This window comes from Nipponia nippon, unplaced genomic scaffold (genome assembly GCF_047370975.1).
Source record: "Nipponia nippon isolate SJK-2023a ecotype South Korea unplaced genomic scaffold, ASM4737097v1 scaffold_1, whole genome shotgun sequence".
Lineage (NCBI taxonomy): Eukaryota > Metazoa > Chordata > Aves > Pelecaniformes > Threskiornithidae > Nipponia > Nipponia nippon.
In genome coordinates this window covers 162,099,909-162,116,703 of record NW_028262290.1, presented here as the reverse complement: position 1 = coordinate 162,116,703, position 16,795 = coordinate 162,099,909, and the positions used below count along the sequence as shown (strand labels likewise).

General features: G+C 48.9%; 2 protein-coding genes across 2 annotated transcripts in view; one reads left to right on the top strand and one right to left on the bottom strand.

Moving 5' to 3' along the window:
• DLEC1 (DLEC1 cilia and flagella associated protein) overlaps positions 1 to 1,740 on the top strand; it is a 41,926-nt gene extending 40,186 nt beyond the window's left edge. The window contains exon 38 of the mRNA XM_087751564.1: positions 1,275 to 1,740. Coding sequence (XP_087607690.1) covers positions 1,275 to 1,393 — 119 coding nt within the window. The 3' untranslated portion in view covers positions 1,394 to 1,740. The remainder of the gene's footprint in view (positions 1 to 1,274) is intronic.
• ACAA1 (acetyl-CoA acyltransferase 1) lies at positions 1,567 to 15,922 on the bottom strand. The gene is made up of 12 exons (XM_087731073.1): positions 15,709 to 15,922; positions 14,895 to 14,988; positions 14,144 to 14,201; positions 12,976 to 13,055; positions 12,478 to 12,520; positions 10,186 to 10,284; positions 9,687 to 9,767; positions 7,590 to 7,780; positions 7,312 to 7,491; positions 6,466 to 6,521; positions 5,496 to 5,641; positions 1,567 to 3,584 (listed from the first exon to the last, which is right to left on the bottom strand). Exons 1-12 carry the CDS (start codon positions 15,919 to 15,921, stop codon positions 3,494 to 3,496), a joined length of 1,332 nt encoding a protein of 443 aa, XP_087587199.1. The 5' UTR covers position 15,922; the 3' UTR covers positions 1,567 to 3,493.
• Between the last annotated feature and the right edge of the window lie 873 nt (positions 15,923 to 16,795).

Below are 16,795 nucleotides of genomic sequence, written 5' to 3'. Positions count from 1 at the left end.
GACTTGGCGCTGCTGGGCTAACGGTTGGACTGGATGATCTTAAGGGTCTTTTCCAACCTTAACGATTCTATGGTTCTGTGATTCTAAGTCTACCCCAGTGATTTCGGTGAACTCTGAACGCTGCTGACAGGGAAGTTTCGGGAAGCATACAGGTGACGTGAGTTACCGTCCTAACTTCGACCTCCCAGACGTGCGCCGTGAGAGCTCCATCACCGAGCTACTGAAATCTCAGCGGGACGAAGCCTTGAGCCGCCACTCCGCGCTGTCCCTGCTCCGAGCCGCGCGGTGGCCGAGACCTCCCCAGGCTCTGGACCGCCTAAATTTTCCTGGAGTGCCTGTGACTATGCCTGAAGCACTTCTTTTTGTCTGACAAGAGACATGCTAATCAGCATGCCTGCAAGTGCCTGGGAGTACCAGAAAGCAAAGCTGTTGCTGTACAGCAGCCAGCTCGGCTGTTCAGCTCCAGATGAAGAATTCCCGACGCAGCAGAGCTCAGGACCAGCGTGGCATTAGTAAATAATTATATGCAAGGTGTGAGGTGATTTTAATAATTCACCTCCCCAAATCAGTGGTCTCCCTGCAGGGGAATTTTGTATGAGAAGGAAAAAATAAGAGTCGCCTGGCAGAACAGGCTCTTGCCTCAGGCCTTTACAACAGCCGTCTCCTAGACGCAGAGCAGCCCTTCCGATGCACGGTCTCAGGAGCGCTGGGTAGCATTAGCCCGAGGCGAATTATGCTGTAAGACTTCCACTTAGTGAAAAACTACGCTTGCTGTAAGCTTTGTGATGTTCGTGTGCAAGCTGGGCTCCGCTGACTCTTGTCTTAGGGGAGCGGACAGAAACTTTTCCATTTCAAACTCTGTCTGTCACAGGGACAAGTTTTCAAATCAAGGCAGCGCAGGCATTTGCTCCCCACCACCAGCCCCCAGCAGAGCTTCGTTTTATTTATTTAACGAAAACAGACTTTCACAAGTAGGAAGATACTCAAGTTCTTCCTTCAGACATTAATAATCCCATGGCTTGTCTGCAGGTACAGACTGGACCGCTCTTTTCAAACGCCCTATACGGAGTCGTGGGACGCGACGCTATGACGCGTGGTTGGCACCTGCAGACTCGACACCAACGTCGGAGAGCAGCGCTTGTGACTAGGAGCAGTTTCTGTCTTTGGGCACCACTCTCCCCTTCCTCCTCCGCAGAGTAACTGATCTCATCCTGAAACACAGAATCGCACCTAGCTGTAACTGAACTGTCTCTTTGCTCTGCATTTTAGGAGAGACATTGAATACGAAACTATCGTGACCGTTACTGGGATGCTGGGAGAGGAGCCTTGCGAGCTACGCGTCAGGGGACGAGGAACACGCAATGGCAAGTATGAAGACCCGTGTTTAATTTAAGCAAGACAATGTGGGACATCTCAAGTAATGGGTTGGGTGCGGATGTGCCATCAGTTGAGCCTGTATTTTCATCTCCTTCAGTTGTTTTAACGTGGACTGGAATTTTAGCAGAATGAAGTTTTAAGTTATGAGGGGAAAAAAAGCTCATGGTACTTTAAAGAAAACAGTCATAATCTCTTTCTGTGCTATTACTTTTATTGCTGCGATAAGCTTACCATTACGCACAGAACCCGGCTCTGCGAAATAATCCGTTTTAAACTGCAAAGCAGCTATGGCAACAGTTAGGCCAAAACCCTTCGCTATCGCCATGTGTCTCAAATTAAAGGCTGTTCATACCTTAAAAAGCAGCTCTTGTTTTGCCTTGTTTATTTGTTTGACATTAAAATGGACATTGACACATAATAAAAGCAAGAATTAGTGAATAGGCCAGCATTCCTCTGGCTGTTTCCTCAGTGCCTTACATGAAAAGGGGAAGAGCCAGCTTTCCCTGGACTCCTTGGAAAACGACCAACCTGCGTGTTTCATCACGCTTGGGTCCTGAGAACATCCCCTTCAGCTACAGAGGGAGGAACCCTTCTTCCTTTTCATTCTTTCCCCCCACATGGTTCCCATTTACTCCCACTTCTCTTTAAATGTTTTTAGTATTACTTTAGCTAAAGGTCACTGAAATTCCCACTTCGGAGCCTGTTAAGTTTTCCACTCCTATCATATAAAAGGTTTTTGTTGAAGGCAGCGTGTGCGGAGAGGAGGGGGCTGCAACCCCCACGTGAGGAGAACAGAAGACGTGCGATCGCTGCCTTCCGCCTCCTCCAGAACAGGCTGGTACTAGCCCCGAGAACTCATTTTATACACAGGAACCTGAGTGTGCAAAAAGGACCCTTGAAGATGCTAACAAATCTCTGCCCCCTCTCAATAATGTCATCTTTTTGCTCTAAAATACAGCATGCGTGACTGCTGGGTGGGCGAGACAGGCGACGGCCCAGGGACGCAAGCATCAACCAGCTCTGGCTAATCACGACCTTCAGCTAACAATCATCCTTGTAACAAACCAAACATATTGCAAGAACCCAACTGTATTAAGTGCAAAACCAAGAGCCAGGACAAAGTTCAGTCCGTGTTACAAATGTAAAACCTTTTTTTACCACGTCAAAGATGACGAGCACGGCTTTTTCAAGCCATCAGCTCTCGGTTTCAGTGGTCTTTCTGCTCAAAAGAGGAATACCAGAGGGAGAACTTTACAAGATGAAACACGCATTTCACTGATGTTCACGTAGCGCTTGCAGCAAGAGTAATGCTGAAATCCATTTTATGTTAGGTAAGTAAATATTACTAAGGATAAGCTTGTCCTTTAAGTTAGTCAAACAAGCTGATAATTAGAAATGTGTTGTAAAAGATGGAACGGCTGCTTTCAAATTCCTGGCTTCTCAGAACTCATCACCACCTTTACAGTCAGGCACCTCAACAGTTTGTTTGCTCCTGTGTCATGACATTCCCGTCCCTCCACTTGCCCCCAGAGCAGCTTGGTGAAAAGCAGAAAGCTGAAGCACATCCTCCAGCTTTTGGGACAGTTTAGGGACAATTTAAGACACAGCCAACTTTTATGACCTGGATAGGACAGACAGCGTCGTAAAGGAAACGACGTGAAGTCTTCGCACGGCTTTCAAAACAAGCCCTTCCAGACTTCCTGCGAGATGGTGAAATCTTTTAAGAAAACCCTGGAAAACCCTTTTCACAGGCACTGGTGTTTTCATTTTGAGCAACCGTTCTAGACAATTTGTCAGACAAAAACACTGTACCGTGAACTACTCTGATAATATTCACCAAATAAAGGGATCAATGAGATCAGAAATATTCACTCACAATTGCCACACAAGGGCCTGTAGTTGAACTTCAGCTGAACTAAATTTCTCACGTGAGGACGCCATTTCCCAGTTTTACATTTTCCCACCTGCTTAGTAGATCTCTATGATTTATTCTACTTCACAATTTGCGCCTAAAATCTGTAGATCTAGTAACAAATCCCTGAATCTGCTTGATTTCACAGTGCAAATCATTTGTTATTACTAGAGAAGGCAGAGAACCAGCTCTTGCGTTGCTTCGTCAGTGCACTGGAGTTCGGTTCCCTGGGTACTCAAACACTGCTGCAGCGCCCATGCCAGTCCCGATGCACATCGACACAACGCCGTACGCTCTGAAACGAAAGAACACACGGAATTAAGACCGATCTGGTTTAGATCATCTGGGGAAAAAAAAATACATTTGAGCTACCCACTGCTCTCCTGTGGCACCAAGAGATTCTACCTCTGATGCCCTGGAGTTCTTGCAGGGTGTTGTTTGCAGAGCACGTGGACACACGTTTCTCTGCCTGTTTTCTGGACAGGCGCAGTGCACCAGAAGCAAGCTCCTTAGCCACCTGCCCCAGACACACTAGCGGCGAGGCTGAGCTAGAACTGCTTTGATTCAGATGGGCTGAGGAAGAAACTCCTCCTTTCCTGCCTCCTACCGCTGCCCTTCACGCGGCTTTGCTATGTAAAAGCTCAAGGTAAATTTGGGAAGTTCAAATAAAGTTCAAGTAAAAAGTTCAAGGTAAACTTGGCTAGTCAGATGATGTGCAGGAGGATTTGTGGAGAAACAGAGCGGAAAGCCTGATTTCAGAGCAAGTTCTTCCACTTCAGTTTGAGGTGCTGAATGACACGGACAGCGGGATCGAGAGCACCCTCAGCAAGTCTGCAGATGACGCCAAGCTGAGCGGTGCAGTTGACACGCCTGAGGGACAGGATGCCATCCAGAGGGACCTGGACAAGCTCAAGAAGCGGGCCTGTGTGAACCTCATGAGGTTCAATAAGGACAAGTGCAGGGTCCTGCACATGCTCCGGGGCAACCCCCCGTATCTACAGGCTGGGGGATGAAGGGATTGAGAGCAGCCCTGCTGAGAAGGACCTGGGGGTACTGGGGGATGAAAAGCTGGACGTGAGCCGGCAATGTGCTCTTGCAGCCCAGAAAGCCAAGTGTCTCCGGGGCTGCATCCCCTGCAGTGTGGGTAGCAGGGCGAGGGAGGGGATTCTGCCCCTCTGCTCTGCTCTGGCGAGACCCCCCTGGAGCCCTGCATCCAGCTCGGGGGTCCTCAGCACGAGAAGGACATGGAGCTGTTGGAGCGGGGCCAGAGGAGGCCACAGAAATGATCCGAGGGATGGAGCACCTCTGCTGTGAGGAAAGGCTGAGAGAGCTGGGGGTGTTCAGCCCGGAGAGGAGAAGGCTGCGGGGAGACCTCACTGCGGCCTTTCAGTACTTAAAGGGGGCCTACAAGAAAGATGGGGACAGACTTTTTAGCAGGGCCAGTAGCCATAGGACAAGGGGGAATGGTTTTAAACGAAAAGAGGGGAGATTCAGACCAGATATAAGGAAGAAATTTTTTACCATGAGGGTGGTGAAACACTGGCACAGGTTGCCCAGAGAGGTGGGAGATGCCCCATCCTTGGGACCATTCAAGGCCAGGCTGGACGGGGCTCTGAGCAACCTGATCTGGTTGTAGATGTCCCTGCTTATTGCAGGGGGATGGACTAGGTGGCCTTTAAAGGTCCCTTCCATCCCAAAGCATTCTGTGATTTGTTCGGCATTTAACAGCTCGCCATCGCTGTTACCCTCCCCGCTCGGCCAGGGCACAGCTCACCCTAAGGTGTGGTCCAGTCACGCTGCCTGTGCCAGCCCCAGCGGGAGCGGTGGCAGAGCCAGAGCCCGCCAGCAGCAGCTACCGCGTTTCTTCCACACGTCGGGAAGAGCCCGAGTCCTGGACCGAACCCTCACACAGCCCGATGCAGCTCAGCCTCGCAGAGCTGCCAGCTCCGACCGCTGCCTCGCTGCTCTGCTGCTGCAGGGTGGCGATGTCCACGCCGGGGCCCTGCACCACCACGGACCAGGAGAGACTCCGCATTCATGGGCAGCAAGACATTACCCAGCCCTCCCTAAAGAGAGCATCGGGAATTCATTTTCAAAGCGATCAAAGGGATGGAGAAAGCTCAACCCAAACTGACGGTTACTTCTGAGCCTAAGATACTTACACGCATTTAAGGCGTTAAGGCTAATACTGCTCCTCAGTGCTCACCTTTTCCCTCTGCGCTTCAATTCATTCAGCAAAGTGACGACTTGCCGAGCACCAGTGCAGCCCAGCGGGTGCCCCAGTGCTATCGCTCCTCCCAGGGGATTGACCTTCTCCATGGGAATGCCCAGCTTTTCAACACAGTACACAGCCTAGGAAGACAGAGGGAATGGTTGCACGGAGATGCTCCCGCCTCCCTTAGTTCCCAGCTCTCCTGCAAGAGAGAGCTAAGAGGACTGCAGAGAAGACTGGTGATCTCGCCCGTACGTGAAGAGGGACAGCAGACCACCCTCAGCAGCTCTACAGGTTTGTGCTTAAACCTCAGAAGGTTTGTGCTTAAAATGAATTTAGCTCCAACTACGTTTGTTATTACACAAACTCCACATCATTGTGTCCGCTGCTCTTAAAGCATTAAGCAGTACTCGGAGGCCTGACTCCAGCTGGACCATCCTTCCCAGTGGAAAGGAGCAGAACTACATTACAAATCCAGAGCACGGAGAAGTGAGCTGAGCCTGTCAACCTCACCTCAGCCTGAGCCCACGTACTTTCTGGCAGGCAGGCCAGAGATTTGTGGAAGACACAGGAGCGAAGTTTCTACCTTTCACTAAGGACCTCCAAATTAGTGAGTGCAACACATTCGCACTAACACCACCCGATAACAAATTACAGCCCTTCTGAAACAGATTTTGCAAGCTGGTATGAGGATACGATAGTAAAGATTACATTCTTACTCTGTGGACCTATTTTTCTGTTTTGTTTGGGGCTTTTTTGTTGTGTTTTGTTTTTCAATATTAAGCTGTGTAAGCAATGCCCTGCTTATTTTTACTTGAAGGAAAGGGAAAACAGTCTGCGTGCATTATTTACATTTGGCTGAAGATGTAATATGAGGAACAAGTTCAAATCTTAATTTGCAGACCAAGCTGAAATATATTCAGCTACCAAGCAATGTAGCAACTCAAACAGGATGATCACTCACCTGGCTTGCAAAGGCTTCATTAATTTCGTAGATATCAATGTCATTCAGAGTCAGACCTATGGTTCAGAGAAGTCAGGATTTAAAAGGAGATGTTTTTGCCTTATGACTGTATCAAAGAGAATAATTCACTCACAGCCTCCCATTATGAATGCTAGTTCTACCCCACTGATGACAAAAAGAGGGGGACCTTGGCTCCGTGTGGGGTATCTCCACCTGTACGCACATTCACGTACAACAATGTCTAAAGACTGCAAAACGTCACAGTTCATGGTATTGTGTCACTGAGTTTGCCAAGTTTCCTTAGATTAAATGCGATTTCTTTGCAGAGGGATTAAAGATTGAAGGGTATTTCGAGACTGAAAGATAAAACTATAGGTGAGCGTGCGACCATAGCAATGACAGGCGGACACAACAATGATCGTCAGCTATAAAAGCTATTTAACCTGATGAGTATGAGAAGATCCCTGAGGAAAGCCTGTTCCACTGGTCAGATGCCAAAACTGTGAGGAGAAAAACCCCAACCCCACCCCCCCACACGCTGGTCATATTAAGGAAAACAGCACTAAATGAACACTGCATCACTTGCCACGTGTTAACTGATGGTGAGACTGTGCAGGGATTTAATCCTGAGCTTCTCAGAGGTGAGTGAATGACAGTTTACACACAAGTACAAGTGAGCAGCATTACAATGATCCCAGCTGGGATCTCTTTTAAGGTTTTGAATTTAAGTTCCCTGTTCCTACGGCTGACAGCTGCACGTGCTAGAATAACATCAGCTTAAACTTCCGTCCACAGAGTCTGATGTGCCTTGTGCCAAACACTGTACCAACGACACGTGGTTCTCACCCGCCTTCTCCACAGCGACAGGGATGGCGTAGGCTGGTCCTATGCCCATGACATCAGGCGGGACTCCCACCACAGCAAAGGACCTGAGCACCCCCAGGACGGGGAGTCCCAGCTGCGCTGCTTTGGAGCGTTTTGCCAGGAGAACAGCCGCTGCTCCATCACTGACCTGGCTGGCATTACCTGTTGGAAGAGATCTGCTAACACCTTTTTTGCCTAAGCACATTCTATTACAAGGCGGGTAAAGCACAGAACACCACAAATTTCACAACAGAGCTGACCTGCTGTGGTGCTACCATCCTCTTTGAAGGCAGGCTTCAGCTTTGCCAAGCCTTCCAGGGTCGTGGAGGGCCTAATCCCCTCATCCTGGTACATGGTGATTGTTTTTTGGTTGCCCTGATTATCTAGTACGGTGGTCTTCACTGGAACAATCTCGGTTTTAAACAGTCCCATCTGCTGAGCTTTTGCTGCTCTGTTAAAGAAGAGCATGAAAGGTTAAAATATTCTGGAGGTGAATTGCAAGAGAACTAACGTCAAGGAAACCAGTTCGGATGAGAATGACCTAAGGGGTGACTTGGTACACGGGTACATCATCGCTGAGTAGCGGACAAAACGACAGGCGAATACTTATTTCCATTCATGGGAAGACAAACTTCTTATTTCTACATCACGGGAAACGTATCGCTAACTTTCTGGGCATTCTCCCCAAACCTGGCTCACAGGATCACACACTCTGAGCAAGATCCCCGTTCTGTTCCCATCAACACCTTTGTGACTGACTGACCACCACCAGCCCGCAGCATGAAGTTGTGCTCGTCCGGTGGTACAGTCACATCACAACTGTAGGACAGTAAATGAATCCTGATGTTCCAACATCAATTCTTACTTTTGAGTTTAAACAGGGCAAGCGGGCTAAGCCTCTACGTAATGCTAATAATTCGTGACAAGTTAAGGAATGGCAAAAGTTTCACTCATGCCTGGTTTTGTCCTGCTAAAGACAAGTTGAGCTTTAGACCAGAGACCTCAGGTATAATCTTCTGCATGTAAATGTAACCTTTCAACCCAAAATGATTGCCACTTATGTTGCGTAGTTCAGCGTGACTACGTAGAAGGGTATCACTTAATTTAGCAGTAAATGCGCAGCGAAGACAGGGTCTGGTCCCCGAGACAGCAGCATTAGCAGTAGGGAACAACCGCCACGACCGGACTGATATAGGTAGGCAGAATGCAATTAGCTAAATTAAATTAGCTCAGGACACACAGTTTTAATCTTTCATATCAACAAGGTATTTAAGAGCCCCCACAATAGAGCCGATATAGATTTACTGTCCAGCAGCAGAGCACCCTTGTAAATAGGAGACTGAAAGCTTGTTTTACTCCTTTCATCACTTCACAATTTTATTAATAAAATGAAAATATTTAATACTCCCAGGTAAGCGCGAGTTAGGGCGAAGTGCTGAGGGGCAGATCAGTAACTCCGCAGACATCCTGAGCCCGAGGCCAGAAAATCGCCCCCTTCCTCACGTGAGAGGCGAGGATCGCGTTCACATACCCTTTCGCGTTATCAGCTCAATGTCAGTGAGAAAGGCTGGCATGCCAAGTTCCCTAGCAGCAGGGCCAGAATTTAAAGGTTAACTGGCCTGTGCAGTGGCTTCCTGTATTAGATAAATAACTGGACCGGGGCAATGCTTAAACAGAGCTCTGAAAGTTTGTTTAACTCTTTGATGGCAGCACCTTTAGTGTGTCGCCTGACACAGGACTGCCAGTACAGCCGCAGGGATTCCAGGGCCGGCTGACTTTGGCAGTGATTTAACCTACGAGGAAGGTTATTAGAGGTAGAACTGGACTCACTTGGAGCCAAACACCTGCAGCAAAGAGAAGCTGCTCTTCTCATAAGCTCGGCAGTTCTCTAGAAACAGCTGCGTTTAAATATCCTCTCTTAGGAAAGGTTCCTTCTGCTGCCACTCCCATGTTCAGTTTCAAATGATACTGAGCCAAAGCCACTGTGAAAATATTGAACCATATGTTCATTTCGGAAACCTCATGGAGGCTGCGTCCTCCGGATGCTGTAAAAACCACAGGGGCACTCACTGCTCAAGGCTCGTGTGCCTGGTGCTACCTGCGCAAGATCTGTCCCGCGACCCCCAGTACAGCTCTGGGCTCAGGCTTCCTTATCCCACAACCCGGGACACGCACTGCTCTTTGCTCCGACCGCCTCAAGCTTCTTTACTCACTATTAAGGTTTGGAAGGCAACACAAAGGCTGTGCTTAACCACTCTTGGGAGGTAGCAATGTGTTTTCTATCTGTATTTATTCCTTAACTAAAAGGTTAAAAAGACCAAACAAACAAACAAAAAACCAAAAAAAAAGGCATTTACTTTTGTTGGGAAGCCAAGGCAAAGGCATCTTGCTTCTTTCGGGAAACTCCAAACTTCTCTGCCACGTTTTCTGAGGTTATTCTGGGGAAAACAACACCGCAATTAATCCAAAGACTCATCCAGTGGAGCTGCAGTTGGCTTTTACCAAGACAACACAAGATACAAGCACTGGCTTTAGTCTCAAAGCTAACTGCTGCCTTCTCAACCTAGAACGGCTTGGCAGAAGCAAATCCTGAACCAAATCTAGGGCCAAAGCAAGGTTCAAATCCACCTTCATTGCTCGTTAAGCCGTTGAGCTTAAGACATAGGACGAGGAAATCTTTCATCAGTCGCTGATCTTCCCCCCATTTCACGTGATTCATCTTCTACCCCAACCAAGGAGGATGCCAGCCCACACGGATCCGAGCTCCCGGCGTTCAGATTGATCTGAAGCAGTGCAGCCACTGAGGAGACAGGCCATCTAGAAACCCCTTAAACTTGGGGAAGGGGGAACACTTACCCCATAGGAATAAGGCAATCTCGAGCTTTGCTGTTTTCCATCATGCTGGAACCGATATCACCAGGGTTATTTGCATTTCTGAGGGACATCGTTTCCACGCTAAACACAAGAAAAATTTGAATTCGCTACCAGTGCTTTCACTCTGTGTTTGTGGTAATTGCCCAGTTAAGACTGATCAAAACTCAGTATCTTGACAACACGCTTTCCTATCACCCTACAGAAATGCAGCTAGTAATTAAGAACTGGCTGAGGCAGAAGCTCTTCAATCATCAGTATGAGGATTACCACAAATTGACAACAGATTGCTAGATTAAATTGCTCCTTGTTTCACTGAAACCAGGATACCAGCGTCAGCAGTTAGCTTCTCTTGTTTCCACAGCTAGGAAGGAATTGCTAATGATTCTGGCACTTTTGTCCTCAAACATAGCGAGAAACCTAAGGTCCTAGGACTGGAGTTTCCAACGAGACTGTCAACAGCTATAAAAATGCCACTTACAGCTTAAGGACTGGTTGGCAGCATAACTATTAAGCAAACCATTATGCCATTTGTATTTCACAACACAAAGAAATTTAAGACTTGGATCCCAGAGGCTGCAGTCTTTCACCTACAAGTGAGTTAACACACTGAAGATATCCCATTTTGCTGCCTAAATAGACAGCCATCACGTAAGAGTAGGGAGCTTTTGTAAAGGCACTCTGGACCTTGCAGCCTCTGATGGGAAGAGGGTTTCAATTCTACTCTGCACCACACAAATGCACTCACGAAGAGTAAATAAGAAAGAAACTATTCCTGGAAAATGCAAGACAAGCAGAAAATAAGGCTTTTCCCCAAGCAGCTTATAGTAAGTGCTATCAGGAATTTAAACTAACTCTAATACGGGACACTGCACTACTTGACTTCAGCTGCACCTGCTCCCTGAAGGGAGGTATAGAATCAGGTTTTAAGTAAGAGCGAACCACAGCTATTGCGTTTTGTGCTCTCATCCAGTCTCTCTCCACCTACAGAGCGGGCGAGTCCACTCAGGGGAAGAGCGCGACTCCAGATAATCCCGACTCCCAAAAGCTATTTGTAACGTATGGATTTTGTGTCTCCACAGAGGGCCCTGCAGGGCAGAGGCCAGAAAACTTCCCACGATGAGACGCGGTGGCTTGCGTACCCAAAGGTGCCAAGGCCGGATCCCAAACCCTTTGAGCCTTTCAATACCTTTAAGCGTATCATTTTGGTGGGGCCAAGCAACTTCTTGAAACTATTGTGTTGAAGCGAACGAGTGAAAAGCATCACGCGCTCAAGCAGAAGCATTCCCGTGAACAGCAAGCGCTCGGCCTCCATCAGAGCACGCCCGTCTCACAGAGCTGTTTGTTTCACAGCAGGCTAAGAAGGGCGTTCGCAGCATCAGATCTTGCTCGACCAAGTATGTGCAGGTGTTGAGAAGTTGTAAATATAAATATTTTCCCTAAGGGCTGCCAGAGGACTGTGTACAGTAGTAATTCAAGAAAGAGTTACCAAGGTAAAGAAAAAGAGAAACCCCGTATTTTAGCCTCAGGATTACTGAATACTTATTTTGTTATTTGTCCTTCTGAAGTGAATGTGTATGTGGTCACTCGTATTTCTCCAAAGGCAACTTAACATTTACATAATCCTCTAGAAAACAAACATTTCTTGTGCTGTTTGGACAGAAGTGAAGAATAGCATGCCCGGCCACTGCAGAAGAACATCTCCCGTAAGTCTGTACAACAGTTCTTAGCCTGGCAAGGACATTAATTTCTTTATCCAGGATAGCTGCTGGTATTCTAAGACACCAGCGAACTGGAGGTTAGTTAAAAAGCTAATCACAGCAGGCTCTTCCAGGCTGTCAGAGCACTGCGCGCAAGCGGTATCCTACAGCAGAGCCAGAGGACCCTAATAAAACAGGCTCTCTGCATGCTTGTAAGAGACACTCAGCCTCTTATTGCAACCCCAGCAGACATCTCACCAAGACCAAAGCTTCCAGGGGAACTAAAGGATTCTCAAGCACCCTCTCACAGACCCTTTAAGACGACCCGATCGTCTGCGGAAGTACTCAGCAGGCTCTGGAAATACATGAATTGCATCTGCAGCCACCACTTAAATCCAGGTCCTAATTTTAGAGTTTATTTACCCATTTGTCAAATGAGGACAGCATCTATTTCCTTGGGGGGGGGGGACAGATCTGCTTGGAAGGGATTTCCAATTCCTCACACAAGAGCTACTGCAGAGGGACTGAGCACTACTTTCAGGCAGCCTAAGCAAGTGCCATAAAAAGCCTTTCTTACCCACAGGCCAAGCCAATGTCATACGATCCACTTCGGATGCCACCTGTAACAGCAGTGCATAAACATCCTTACCATCGTTAGCAGCAAAAGCACTTCCATCCCAGCTGCGGTTTCACGAACACCCGAGGCACCCAGTGCAGCCGGAAGGTGCATTCCCGCCGCCCTCCCCCCTGCCAGGACGTGAGCCAGGTCAAGGAGCCGATGGGGCTGAAGACTAACGTGAGCTGGCACGCAACCAGCGAGGACAGCAGGGACTCTTCTAGAAGCTGCCTGAGGTGGAAGTGACTGTAGAACTTATCCTCAGAAAACCAAGTTATTTCTCTAGGGGTAAACTCAGCCACTCAAGTATATAAAAGCATTCAACCAACACCACGCTGAAAACTCCTAACAGCAGAAGACATTATCGCTATTTTTACTGCTCGGAGAGATTTGAGGACAGAAGCGAGCAGTTGGCGTGGGGCAGGCATCAACTCCGATCCGAGCGCCCATAACGCTTACCAGCTATATTGATAATGGCCTGTAGCCCCGAGGAGCACTGCCGGTTCACGCTCGAGCACGGCACCGTCTCTGGAATACCACTAGAAAATAAAGACAGTGTTGGCAAAGACTCAGTGACGAAAACCACACGACAAACCAAACCTCTAAAGAGAGCATTAAGCCACTTGATTAAACTTTAACCCTCAAGCTCAAGACAGATCCCTTTATACAGTTGTTGACCTACTTGGTCCTGCACCAAGAGAAAGCAAAGTTCATAGATAATTTCCAAATCTGATTTACAAGTGGCTCTGAGCGCGGTTTCCCCACAGGTCTGTCTTCAGAAGGTCCTCTGTAAGCAGGGCCCTCTCGTGTGCCTCCTTCCTGAGCTCCGACTGGGGCCAGAAATACTGAAAAGCTCTGCAATATTCGTAATTTCTGGTGGGCTGTGTCTGCACCTCTCTAAAGCGGTGGTTGCACACTGATCTACAGAAGCAAACATCACTTGGCAATAGACGCTGACTGCACTATTTGGAAGCTGGGATCCAGCTCAGTACAAGCCATCGACCACCAGCACTGGGAAATGAACAGAAAGACCTCAGACAACTCCATGGTTTCAGGCCCACGCAGAGCAGAGAGAAGTGCAGCCTTGCAGTAGGGAGAAGCAGCAGGTACAGCTGGGAGCCACAAAACGAGATCTCCCATTCAGAGCCTCAACACAGGCGGTACAGATTCACAGAACCATAGAATCGTTTAGGTTGGAAAAGACCCTTAAGATCATCGAGTCCAACCGTTAACCTATCACTGCCAAGCCCACCACTAAACCATGGCCCTAAGCACCACGTCTGCCCAGCTTTTAAATACCCCCAGGGATGGGGACTCAACCGCTTCCCTGGGCAGCCTGTGCCACTGCCTGACTGCCCTTTCGGTGAAGAAGTTTTTCCTAATATCCAACCTAATCTGCTCAATATCACCAGGGGAAGTTTAACTGGCCTCACCTCGGCCTCCCTGTCCCTTTACTAGCAGGGTTCTCCAAACCCCAAATGCTCGATCAAAGTCCAATTTCTAGGCAAAAGGTGATTTGCTGTAACTTCTCAGGAGCGCATGAGCCTCATCACAACATCTGACCCAGTGCTGCTCTGCAGCCAAGGCCCGAGAAGGGGAGGAGGAACCTCGATCTGGTTGAGTTTACCTCAGAAACTGTGCAACTCTTGCAATCAAAGCGCCAGCTCCAGGCTGCAGCACGTTTCCTGAATGCAAAGACATGATTCCAGTCAATCCGTTGCATTTCCCTCTCTATTTGCTGCAGGCATTGAAGGGATGTTAACATCGCCATGGCTTGGTACCATCCGGCACCCAGATCAGAGCCCCACTGCTTGACAGCCCAGTCGTGAAGGATGTACTGATTTCATAAACCCAACGCTACGCTCTAACCCCTTCCCACCCCACGATACCTACAAGTATCCCATGAGCCACCAGGAGCAGCCTGTCCCAGAGAGCTATAGAATCACAGAATCGTTTAGATTGGAAAAGACCTTAAAGATCATCAAGCCCAACCGTTAACCCAGCGCTGCCAAAGCCACCCCTAAACCATGTCTCTAAGCACTGCATCTACCTGGCTTTTAAATACCTCCAGGGATGGGGACTCAACCACTGCCCTGGGCAGCCTGTGCCAGTGCCTGACTGCCCTTTCGGTGAAGAAGTTTTTCCTAATATCCAACCTAAAGCTCCCCTGGTGCAACTTGAGGCCATTTCCTCTCGTCCTGTCCCTTGTTACTGGGGAGAAGAGACCGACCCCCACCTCGCTACAGCCTCCTTTCAGGCAGTTGCAGAGAGCAATGAGGTCTCCCCTCAGCCTCCTCTTCTCCAGACCAAACACCCCCAGCTCCCTCAGAGGGATCCAGACCAAGAGTTTCAAGTCCGGACGGAAGCTGTTCACTCACCAACACAGATGTCTCCCAGGACCTCAGGACGAAGACTGACATCTTGAAGGACAGCCGTCATAACGGCAGAGAGCAGTTCATCAGGTGTAGTGTCCTAAAGGCACAGGAGATTAGCGCTACTTAACACCAGAAACCGCCCCGTCCGCCCTCGGAGTACTGCAAAGGGCTAGCGCGCGATGCTCAGGCAGCTTTACTCCGCTTCTCAGCTCCCGATGGCCGTCGTTTTCCTCCGACAGCAGGATCATTCGGCGCGGCTTTCAGCCTGGCTATCTTTCAAGCACCGTAACGCACGCTGCTTTCTCACCTAGCTTGGCTTTACGCGAGCGCGCCTCGTAGGGCCTTCGCAGCCAAGCGACTGCGGCGAGCGACAGGGCCAGGCTTCGGGAGCGGAGCCGCTGGATGTATTCAGCGGAAGGAAGGGGGCGACCCCTCGGGTGGCGGGGCGCCCCGCCGCCGCGACGGGACCCGGCTCGGAGGGCGAGGAAACTCCTCGGTGCCTTGGCCGGCTTGTCTGGGGATGGCAGCGGTGCTGCCGCTCCCGGGCCAGGCTCCCCCGGCGCCCTAACCAGCAGAAAACGTCGTGTTTCAGGCCGCGGTGAAGCGGAGCCCCGCGGCCGGGCGCGGGGCGGGGGAGAGGGGGAAGGCGGGAGCCCAGCACCCGCCGTGTGTGGAGGGGAGGCAAGCGGGGGTCCCCCTCCCGGTGCTGGGGGGACACTCGGCAACCGGGGGGAGCGAGAGGCCCCAGCCGGGACCCGCGGCAGCCGGGAGGGAGCGGGGCAGGCGGGCAGGGCCCCCCCCCCCGCCCGGGCCGTACCTTGAAGCCGCCGCGCTTGGCGCGGCCGATGGCGGTCCTCCGCCCGTGCACCACCACCACATCGTCGGGGCTGGCGGCCCGCGGCGAGACCCCGGCGCGGCTCCCGCACGGCGCGGCCCCAACCCCGGCCCCGGCGCCCGGGGGGGAGGCGGCGAGGTGCCCCAGCACCAGCTGCACCCGCCGCGCCGCTCCGCCGCCCGGCCCCGCCGCCATCTTGTCACCACCCCCTCCGGGGGCGCGGACGCGGCGGGAACCACGCCCTAATTTTGCATGGCCCCGCCCCCGCCCGGCATGGCCCCGCCCCCACGGCGTAACCCGGGCTCCAGGGCCGCGCATGGGGGCGAGAAACGATTAAAATAAAGACGTAAAAGAAAAAAACCAACAGAACAAAACAAAAAACCTGATTAGAGACAAATATATATTAAAATAAACAAGTAAATTTAAAATAAACAAGTAAATTTAAAATAAAAAATTAAATTGAAACAGAAAAAAGAAAAAAGTAAAACAAAAAGAAAAAGAAAAAAAAGAGAGAAAAGAGAAAAAGAATAAAAGGAAAAAGAAAAAGAAAAAGAAAAAGAATAAAGAAAAAGAAAAAATAAAAAGAAAAAAAGAAAAAAGAGACAAAAGAGAAAAAGAATAAAAGGAAAAAGAAAAAGAAAAAGAAAAAGAATAAAGAAAAAGAAAAAATAAAAAGAAAAAAAGAAAAAAGAGAGAAAAGAGAAAAAGAATAAAAGGAAAAAGAAAAAGAAAAAGAAAAAGAATAAAGAAAAAGAAAAATAAAAAGAAAAAAAGAAAAAAAGAGAGAAAAAGAAAAAGAATAAAAGGAAAAGAAGAAAGAGAACAAGAATAAAGAAAAAGAAAAAGAAGGAAAAAAGAAAGAAGCAAGCAAGAAAAAGAAAAGACAAAGAGAACAAGAAAAAGAAGAAAAAAGAAAAAAGAAGGAAAAAAGAAAGAAGCAAGCAAGAAAGAAAAGACAAAGAGACAAGAAAAAGAAAAAAGAGGAGAAAAAGTAACAAGAAAAAGTCAAGTAAAAGGTATAAAGAAAAAGTGAAAAAGGATAAAGTATAAAGAAAAAGTATAAAGAAAA

Excerpts from the sequence above, each read along its gene's own strand:
- ACAA1 (XM_087731073.1), bottom strand. The coding sequence starts at position 15,921 with ATGGCGGCGGGGCCGGGCGGCGGAGCGGCGCGGCGGGTGCAGCTGGTG. Across the intron at positions 9,768-10,185 it reads GATTGCCTTATTCCTATGGG|AATAACCTCAGAAAACGTGG; the intron begins GTAAGTGTTCCC and ends TGTTTTCCCCAG. Across the intron at positions 7,781-9,686 it reads GCCTTGGCTTCCCAACAAAA|AGCAGCAAAAGCTCAGCAGA; the intron begins GTAAATGCCTTT and ends CTTCTTTAACAG.